This window comes from Crocodylus porosus, unplaced genomic scaffold (assembly GCF_001723895.1).
Source record: "Crocodylus porosus isolate Cpor-Errol unplaced genomic scaffold, CroPor_comp1, whole genome shotgun sequence".
Lineage (NCBI taxonomy): Eukaryota > Metazoa > Chordata > Crocodylia > Crocodylidae > Crocodylus > Crocodylus porosus.
The window spans coordinates 16,221,693-16,232,243 of record NW_017728922.1 but is presented as its reverse complement, the minus strand read 5'-3'; the positions used below and the strand labels follow the sequence as shown (position 1 = coordinate 16,232,243).

At 43.3% G+C, this 10,551-nt stretch overlaps 1 protein-coding gene across 3 annotated transcripts in view; it reads right to left on the bottom strand.

Annotated features, from left to right (window-relative positions):
* The window catches only part of ITCH (itchy E3 ubiquitin protein ligase), a 129,995-nt gene that overhangs the window by 79,798 nt on the left and 39,646 nt on the right, over nucleotides 1-10,551 (bottom strand). For 2 of the 3 annotated variants that reach the window (XM_019539727.1, XM_019539728.1), the window contains exons 3-4: nucleotides 8,202-8,297; nucleotides 6,493-6,634 (exon numbers count right to left, since the gene is read on the bottom strand). In XM_019539727.1, coding sequence (XP_019395272.1) covers nucleotides 6,493-6,634; nucleotides 8,202-8,271 — 212 coding nt within the window. In that variant the 5' untranslated portion in view covers nucleotides 8,272-8,297. Of the gene's footprint in view, nucleotides 1-6,492; nucleotides 6,635-8,201; nucleotides 8,298-10,551 lie in introns of those variants that run through there. The other variant, XM_019539729.1, reaches the window with a different exon arrangement.

The following is a 10,551-nucleotide window of genomic DNA, read 5'->3' as shown; positions in this document are numbered from 1 at the left end:
TCCAATATGGTCAATTTTCTTTATATTGGTGCTGATCTGATACCAGACTGATGCATCTATTTATACGTGTTCACTCATGAATGAAAACTATAAGTAGAGGTGACAGTAGTTACTGTGATACTGCAGCACTCTATTGAAGGCAGCTTCAGACAGTGACTGGACAACCAATTTGAAGAATTAGAAGATAAGAACAGATGACTAGTAAGTTGTTTTTATAACTTTCTTCCCTTAAGCATACTATATTTCTGCCTGTTAAGCAGACACAGCTCTGAGGAAGTGATGTCTAGCTCTTGAAGACAAGTTAAGGTTTTTGGAACGTGTACTTCTGAGATACAATAGCTTAGTCTCCTAGAAATGAAATTTGTGAAGGCTTCTTCCTATTTGACACAATCATCTTTCTAACTCCTGTGCAATTAACATATTTTCTGAAAATCTCCAAATCATTTGGACTGAAGTTTAAGGCTGGTTCTAGTCCTACTTCATAGAAGGTGCAATACTGAGGTTCTGGGAAAAAAATCGAGATAGAGGGGACCTATATGAGGGGCTAGTTGGTGAAGAAGTCCTGGATGAGTCTATGGACGATGAAGATCACCTCTGGAACCTGGAGGTGATAGCCTGTGGAACCCAATTTCGAGAGGCACAATGGATAGAACCCACATTCCAGCCCATCTGGGAGACAGAGGTTGCCAGATGGGACCAAGTGGTTTGGCCAGAACTCTGCGCCAGCTGCCCTGCTGTGAGGTGAGAAAGGGGCCATTATATCACATAAAAAGAGGATGGGGGGGGAAGCAGAGGAGGCGGCAGAAATCACGGTACCCTAATCGCACCAGCTAAATATGTTGTGGTTGGCTCACACAAACCCCATGGGTGGACACCCGGGCTAGCAGAAGACCATAGCTAGGTTGACCTGTCAGTTTTTCTGGCCTCACCTTTATTGAGATGTGGAACAGTTCTGTGCTGCATGCCCCGAGTGTCAATAAGTCAGCCTTAAAAAATGCCCAAAGGTACCCCTACAGAGAAAGCTGATTAAAGTGGAACCTTTTGCCTGGGTGAAGTTGGAAATCATGGGCCCCTTACCCAAGACTACCAGGGGACACCAGTTTATACTACTGCTGATGGACTATACTACCCCGAGGCCATCCCACTAGGATCGGTGACAGGCCTGAGGGAACTCCTGAAGTGGGTTTCCTGGGTTGGATTACTCTGGGAAATAGTCACAAATCAGGGGACAAATTTTATGTTGAATGTCATGAAGGGATAGTGCCAGGTACTGAGCTTAAAACATCTGCACACATTGATATACCATCCCCAGACTAACAGACTGGTGGAGTGGTTTAACTGGACACTTAAGGCCATTTCTCAGGAAGACCCACAGCAGTGGGATTTACTGATCCCCTTTCTGCTGTTTGCCATAGGAGAAGTACCCCAAGCCTCACTGGGCTATACTCCATTCATACTCATTTATGGGTATACCCCATGAGGTTTACTGGCTGTCATGCAAGGGTGGGAAAGAACAGAAGGCAAAGGGGCCACTCCATTCCAATATGCTCTTGCTTTGAAAGACAGGCTTCAGAAAGCAAATAGAGTAACTGGAGATAGTCTGAGGGAAGCACAGCAGAGATAGAAACAGCAGTATGACAACAATGCAGGGGAGAGAGAATTCCAGGTGGGAGAAGGGGTGTTGATCTTACTGCCCAGCTCCACAAGTAAAATTTTGACTTGCTGGCAGGGACTCTTTCAGATATGCTGGGTAGCCCAGTTGACTACGAGGTGCTACACCCAGGCCATAGGCGAGAAAAACAAATATACCATGACAATCTGGTGAAGTTGTGGAGAGACCTGGAGGGACTCCTGACTACTCCACTGACAGGGAAAGAGGAGTTGGGGAGGGTGCTGGAGGAGTCAACGGCAGGTCAGAAAGGGAAGAGGGAGGTCCCCCTAGAAAGAAACCTTACTGCGGATCAGCAGATGCAGTTCAGGTGGCTAGTCCAGGACTTCAAAGATTTTTTTAGCGAGATTCCAGGAAAAGCCAAACGAGCAATACATCAAATTATGACACCGGAGGGGACTACAGTGAGGGAGAGGTGGCAACGGATACCTTACCATCAGTATCCTTTGGTGAAAGAGGAAATAAAAAAAATGCTAGAGCAAGGAATCATCTGGAAATCCAGAAGCCCCTGGCATGGCCCAATAGTGATGGTCCCCAAAGGCAGACAGAACCTTGAGGCCACTAATTGATTTTTGCAAGCTTAACATCATCGCAAACCTCATGATATTTTATTTTTGGTTTATGCTTAAAAAATGTGTCAAGGTGTCTCTGAATCCCACTTCTATCCTCCAGCATATCTAATACTCTCCCCAACTCAGTGTCACCTGCATACTTACTAAGGGTGCACTCCATCCCATCACCTTCCAGGTCGTTGATGAAGATATTGAACAAAACTGGCCTCAGGACTGACCCCTGGGGCATTCCACTTGATACTGGCTACCAGCTAGACACCAAGCCATTGATTACTAGCCTTTGAGCCCAAACATCCAGCCCATTTTACTAGCCTTTGAGCCCAAACATCCAGCCCATTTTCTATTCACCTTAACAGTCCATTCATCCACCCTATACTTCCTTAGCTAGCTTGTACGAATGTTGTGGGAGTTCACATCAAAAGCCTTGCCGAAGTCAAGCTACATCACATCCACTGCTCGTCCCACATCCATAGCACCAGTCATTTTATCACAGAAGGCAATTAAGGTTGGTCAGGTATGACTTGCCCTTGGTGAACCTATGCCGACTGTTCTTAACCTCCTTCTCCTCCTCCAAGTGCTTGGAAATGGATTCTCTGAGGACCTGCTCCATGATTTTTCCAGGGACTGAGGTGAGGCTGTAATTTTTTGAATCCTCCTTCTTCTCTTTCTTAAAGATGGGTATTCTATTTGTCCTTTTCCAATTGTCTGGGAACTATGAAAATTGCCATGAGTTTTCAAAGATAATGGCCAGTAGCTCTGCAACCACTGTTTTTAAAACGAAGAAGGAATGCTTGCAATACTATCTTCCTTCATTACTGCCACTTGTGAAAGCATAATCAGGGAAGGGGAGGCACATACGGTGCCAGATGTAGTATCACATTGCATAAGGTTCTTTATTTCTGATGCTCTCCAACATCACTTTTGTGCCCAAGCAGGGGGTCTCAGAGGATGTCTGCCTAGATGTAACTATGAAAGATCTATATAATAAGAAGGCCACACATTCAGGTAAAATCTTTTCTACTTAGAAAATAGCCAGTTTCTCAGACAGTCTGAAACTTGTCATTCATCTTCAGTAATACCAGAATAAGTTTTAATTGGTTAATACTGATGAACCTTAAGGGGAGCAGGAGGAGGATATGGAAAAAATACCAAGGCTTTTCTATCATACTGTACTCCACAGATTTGTGTACTTGAGGAAAAGCTTGTGCTTTGTATCTTAGGAGTACTTTAAGCAAATCCCCCAACCCAGACCCTTTAGAATACTGGCCCTTCTCATCCTATGAACTGTATGAGCAGTGCCGTATGACTGGTACGAGGAAAGACCCAGGACATTTTGTTCCTGAGGCGGTGCCACAGCATTGGGTGCGTGTGTGTGCATGCGTGTGCGCGTGCACAGAAAGTGTCAGAAAACCCTTCTGGAGTCCTTTACAGTAACTTGGATTCAAAGAAATGACACTAACATCGGCAGGAAGTTGCAGAAGCCAGTTTCTGACTTTTCCCTTCTTAGCCTTGTACACCCAACAGCACTATATGTGGGTGAGTGTACATAAAGAGATACCTAGACTCCTTGAGAACCACAAAAATCTCGCTAAAGACAAACTTCGAAAGCCTGAAGTCATTTTTTCTTTCTTTCTTTAAATCTTCTCTACACCAGGAAGATGTGCCTTTTGAAGAGGCAAAAGTAAAACTGGCAGGTTTTCTGAGACAGTGCTCATTTGTTATCAACTGATAAATATATACTCCTTCCCAGACCCCACCATGGATCTGCAGACCTCATTACAACTACGAAAAATACTGAAACCTGTTTTCACATATTTAGAAATGAAAAATTCATTTTTTTTTATGCCTACTCATGCTTTGGCTTCTCTAGTAGAATGCTGTTAGTTGTTCCAATTTATGGCAGTTATCAAATCTGTCCATTAAAAACTGACTTCAAAACAATCTTAGAATTACTTTTATTACTCTAGTCTTTTCTCTCTTACAAGTTGCACTTTATTCCTAACACATGTAAACTACTTACTCTCCACATTGTTATACTGCTAAAACCCAAATATTCAGCCTGACTACTTACCTTCCTGACAGACTACCTGATGGACTGCTGGAAAGCCCCAGCACCTACAGCCTGTAGTACCTCACCTGGTAGGGATCGTCTATACCATGGCACCAGTCTATCCCAGTCAGGACAAGCCTGTGTACATGCTACCCATACCCCATGCACTGAAAGGCATGCTTCAAACCCAGAAGTACACAGAAGAGACTACTTGAGAGTGATGATGGACCTAGTGCGTTCTCACTGGTGAACTTCTGGGTTTAGAGCATGCCTGCTAGCACAGCTGCACAGAGAATGCTTAGGCCTATTTTGAGCCAGGCCACAATACAGACAAGACTGTAGCAGCCTAAGATGTCCCTAAGTGTAGGCCATGGATACTTCACATAGAAAGACCCCAGGGCTTCCATACCCTTTACAGGAGAACTCTGAAATGTTGTTTCCATTCTAAGCCAGAACAAAAACAAGTTTTGAAATACAGAAATCATTCACAAAGTGGAGTAATCTTTTTCTTCTCCACTACACTGTTCACTTTAGTAAACATTTCCAATGCAGTGGATTTACATAATTATTAGCCCTATTTAGCATACCATAAACAAAAGCAGCATACAAATATGGCTTGTGCATCAGTGTATGCTGGTTGATGGATCTGGGCAACAGACAAGCATTTTCATATTCTAAAACCTGAGCAAGTTGTAAGGATTAAGGGAGGTATCCTGGAATCCTAATGCTTTCTTTCAATGTATGTAAAGCATAAAGGCATAGTTTTTAAGAATGCCCCTTCAAGGGTTAGACAAGGTTCTTTGGGTGAATCTGATACCTTTTATTAGACCAACTTAAATAGCTGGAGAACAATTTTTTAAGCAAACTTTCAGGTTCAAAAACTCTTCATCAGGCTGAGGAAGTTTCAGCAGTTGATGTGTGCTCTTCCTGGATGGAATGAAAAGTAAAGCAGCCAGAGGCTGGGCTGGTCTACATACAAGACAGGCAGTCAGTGAAAATGTAGACTGATGAGTCAACGGGTGAGAGACAAGCTGGGTATGGGGGAGAGAAGGGGGATGAATAACGGAGAAGTACCTGTGAAGTCAGCTATCAGGCAGGTTATAATGTGTCATAAATCCAATTTCTATATTTAGTCCATGATTTTTAGTATCCAGGAGGTTGAAGAATTAGAGTTCATAGGCTCGTCTCTGGGAAGTGTTTTTTTAAGTTTCCTTTGAGGATCAGGACTGAGAGATTGGAGAGAGAGTGGTTTTCTTGTGAGAAATGTGCTCCCACAGGTAATTAGGTATTCCTGTCTTTGACAGCTGACTTCCCAGGTACTGAGGGGAGGGATTTAATAGCAGTCTTGAACCCCAGTTCAGGTGGCTGAAAAGAGGATGGAGCTAAACTATTCTTAGTGGTGGCAGATGGCAGAACAAGGAGCAATGGTCTCAAGTTGCAGCAAGGGAAGTTTAGGTTAGATATTAGGAAGGATTTTCTCACTAGGTGGGTAGTAAAACACTGGAACAGGCTACCCAGAGAGGTGATGGAAGCTCCATCTTTGGAGGTTTTCAAAACCTGGCTAGACAAGACTTTGACCGGGGTGACCTAACTGTGGATGGTCCTGCTTTGAGCAGGGGGTTTGACTAGATGACCTCCTGACGTCCCTTCCAACCTTAACTTTTTATGGTTCTATGATATCCAGAAGTGCTCTTTCGGGAACAGATCAGGGATTTCATATTTGCACTGGAGATTAGATGTGTACAAATATAAGCCATATAGAAGTGTACTTGAGTTGTAGTCTGCTATGTAATTAATTCTTCCTTAGAATTAACAGCTGTGCCTTCAAACTGAAGTATAGATTCTTTAGAAATCCCATGAGAAATGGTTTTAAAAATGGGTATGGGATAGCATCAATTTTATCCCTGAATTTCCTTCCTTTTGACATATTATGCAAGTATTGTCATGAATGTCAATATAAAAAAACATTCTTTCATTAACTTATCAAAACAAAACAGCATTTTGGTAAATAAATATTCCATACTATAGTAACACCTAATTTTATATTTTATATAATTATATGCAAATAATATAAATATTTATATTAATAAAATGCTATTGAAAATATAATTACACGTCAATCCTTAAATTAATTGCCAACACAGTATATTTATTAAGCTTAATCAAATAAGCTGTAAAAGCAAAACAACCTTCAAACCTACACTGTAAGATGCTGTTTCCACTTTGGACTGTTTGTATTGTTGCATTTTTCTGTCTTCTTTGACTGTCCGTTTACTGAGACTTCCACATAAGGACTTGGTCCAAACCATTTATTTTTATTTTCTTTTAGTTTTGCTGAAATAACTGTTTAAACAATAAACGATAGTGAATATTCTATTCTATTCAGTAAGTTTCTGTTAAAAATGGTGCTCTCTTTGAAAGCCAGTTGTAGCCCTGTAGACACAAATTTGTCAAGAATGCATACAAAGTTATTTTCCACAGTATACAACAAAACAGCTACCAAGTGGAAATATAAACAGTCATATGTAATGTAAATCTGCACACAAATAACTTTTACCTTTGATTTGCTAGAATGACAGAACCTAGTCTGTGCATCTTGGCTTGAAATCTCAAAAAAGCCCCAAAACAAAACATTAACAAGGTACTCAATTCACACAAAAATTAAAAAATAAAAATAAAATCTAAGAGCAGAGAAATCAGTGCCCATCATTAGTTGTGGCACCAGAGTCTCTTACTTCCATGCAACTAGGCCTGTGGTGCTCACTGTTTTGGTCCTGTGGGCTGAATGAGTGGCATGGGGCTGGTCAGTTGGCTGAATCAGGTCATATACCACAAAAAGAAACTAGCTGGTTAAAACCAAATTTAGCTCTAACTTGTGATCTGGGGCTATACACTTTAACTAAGAAAAATGATAGTTTGCCTTATAATTTTGGTTTGAAACTCCAATTTTTTTTTTGCCAAGACTACTGAAGCGGATGCTCTTAATAATAAGATTGCATTCCAGTACTGGTGAGTTTACTTTGATAGGTGCTATTGCTTTGGTATCTAGAACTGGGTATTGTGGTCTCCTGCTTGGATGTCAACTGAGTATCCAAAGATCTGGCATGGAACCTAACTGCTTTTCTTTTTTTCCACCCCTTCAGAATCGAGCAAATTCTAACAAAAAGATTATCTTCAAAAGGAAATCCTGAACTCTCCCTGCATCATCAATATGGCACGATTGGGATCAGTTCCCCAATCCCACAAATCGTGTCTCCTGCCTTGCTTGTATGGCATAGCAGGAGGTATGATTGCAGATCTCATCCCACCACACCCTCAAATTAATGTCTGTCAGGGGCCATATGTGGACAACTTTTACATTTTTTCCAGGGATAGAGAGAAAACATTTTCATAGTTGGTAGTTTCATAGTTGGTAGGGCTGGAAGGGACCTGAGCAGACCATCAAATCCGACCCCCTGCCATGGGCAGGAAAGAATGCTGGAGTCAAACTACTCCGGCTAGGTGATTATCTAGCCTCCTTTTGAAGACACCCAGGGTGAGAGCGAGCACCGCCTCCCTTGGAAGTTGGCTCCAGATCCTAGATGACCTGACTGTGAAGTAGTGTCTCCTGATGTCCAGCCTGAATCCACTCCCCGTCAACCTATGGCCGTTATTGCTCGTTACTCCCGGTAGTGCTCAGGGGAACAGGGACTTCCATAGCCTGCAGGTCCCCCTTGGACAGTTTGTAGACAACCACCAGATCCCCTCAGCTTTCTCCTGTGGAGACTGAACAGGTTCAGGTCCCGCAGCCTCCACTCATAGGGCCTGCCTTCCTGCCCCCTGATCATGCGAGTGGCCCTCCTCTGGACCCTCTCGATGCTGTCCACTTCCCTCCTGAAGCGCAGCATCCAGAACTAGACAAAATACTTACTAGTGATCTGAAGCTGTGATTTCATGGCAAAACCACTGGAAGATCCTGACCTGGAACCACTACTGGCCATAATCCAGATGGGCTAGATCTTGGAACCTGAAAAAGGATGCAATGAAAATATTTTAAGCCTCATAACAGCAGTAGCTAGAGCATCAGAACAAATACAGAGAGAGCTGCAAATTATGCATCCAAATCCAGTTATTGTGTCTTGGTCTCCAAAGTTATGTTTACATGCCATGCTCGACTTATAAGTATACCGTCATCTTACGATGACACTCATTTTGTGAGGCACTCACAAAGATTACTAGTAAAATCTAAAATAAAATAAAATAAAATAAAAATAAAAATCTGCTTTTTGGCATGCGTATGCTATGCAGTGAAAAAAAGAAACACCATGTTTATTTAATTTCCAGTGATTTTCCTGTTTTCCCTAGATGTAAAAGATATATTTCATGTATCAGATAGTCAGTACACAGTTTACACCTGGAATGGACAATTATTTTGGCTAGGGAGCCTCTTTCTGGAGTTTTGGTGGCTGTCTAGGGCTACACCCCTGGTTGCCATCTTGGGGCCAGAAGTCCAGTGCCCTAATCACTGCCCTTTGCTAACAAAAGTCCCTCCCTCTTCGGGAGGGAGGAGGAAGTACTCCTTTGGGGGAGGGGTGTTGTCATCTTGGAACTGGAAAAAAACAAAACCGTACATTAAAAGTCAAATAGCTACTATAATATTTTAATTTTATTTCAAAAAAATATTTTTGTCCTAACCTGTGTGTGTTTGTGTTGTGTACATATAGAGAGAGTATTGCATAATAGCTCAAAATAAAGTATTACTCTTGTATAGTGTCTGTGGGATGTGGTTGGTGGAGTGTGCTGGGGGAGAGGGAGGGAGTGTGAGGGTATGGTGTGGTGTGCATGGCACCCCCAGTGAACTGCCACTGGCAGCAGCAGCAGCAGGCAGCATGCTCTCAGTGTGATCATGAGCCACACACATGGAGCCCCTCAGCACAGTTCCAGCCAGTTCTGGCCCAGCTTCATCGCACGGGGCTCCCAGTGACTCATGTGTAGCTCCTGGGTATCACGTGCTGCTGCGGGGGGAGGCAGGAAGCAATGAAAGCAGGAACTCCTCACTTACTACTGCCATGCTCCCACCACTGACAGTGCTGCAGCTGGCCCAGCTGCTGGGGGGCACACAGCATTCAGGCATGTTCCCACCTTCCCTCCATGCTGCCAACCAGCTGCAGTTTCCCTTGCCTGCCCCACTTTCCCTACCTACTGCCTGGAGTGCTGCAGCAGGGACACAAGGAAGAGTTGCCGGAGGTTGGGGGAGCTGAGCATCCCTGGGCGGCTGTGGCAGTGGCAACAATAGGTCTATTTGGAAGCTGGAGTGAGAGCCCTCCCATACACAGGGGTGGGAGTGCAGCACACTATGATTGGGAGTAGGCAAAGCTCGGGCCCATGAGGAGGGCAGCAGGATCAGCCATGGGCTGAACCAGGTAGAATTGGTGGGAAGCCGCCCACAAGCCGGATGAAATCACCTGGTGGGCTGGATCCAGCCCACCCCCTATTTACACCATTACATTTTGACTACTTACAGACATTCAGTTTCTCCTGGGGGAGTCCCTGCTTTCCCAGGAGAAATCACAAGTGTACAGATATTCAGGCATTTTCTCCCAAAGTAATAATGGTCACTTCAAGAGAAAAATAACCTGGGAACAACCAGGGTTAAATCACTTTCAGGGCAGTTTCTCCCGGGAAAGTGAATGTCTGTATATACTGACAACACAGGCTGGGTGGTTTGGGTTAGCCAAACTACCAAAATGGGCAGTTTGGATTAGCCAAATCAGGGCTGCCCTCTGTTGCCAGGCAGATGAAACGAGTCTGCAGAGCAAACCAAGATGTGTGCTAATAGTGCAGACGACACAAAGTACAGACTTTTTGGAGGGTAGAACTAGTACCCAGAATGATATGGACTGGCTGGAGGAACAGTTAACAAAGCCAATCAATCAGATTAAATTTGACAAAGTGGAAAAGACTGATAAGTCTACAGAACTTTAGAAAAGGACCTGGAAGTATTAATGTACCACAAACTGAATATTAACCAACAGTGTGCTCTGGTTTGCAAAAAAAGGCCTAACATATTGGGCTGTATTAACAAGCGTCACTTAACAAGGGAAGTGATTATTCCACTATTTGGCAGTGGTGATGTCTCACTTCGAGTACTGCATCTAGTTTTGGGTCCCTCACCTCAAAGATAAGAATAAATTAGAATCCAGTGAAGAATATCAAAAATGATTTGCTTGTCCCATTTTGTCCACTCCATGATGAGGTTTAAAGAGCCCAGTCTACCCTGT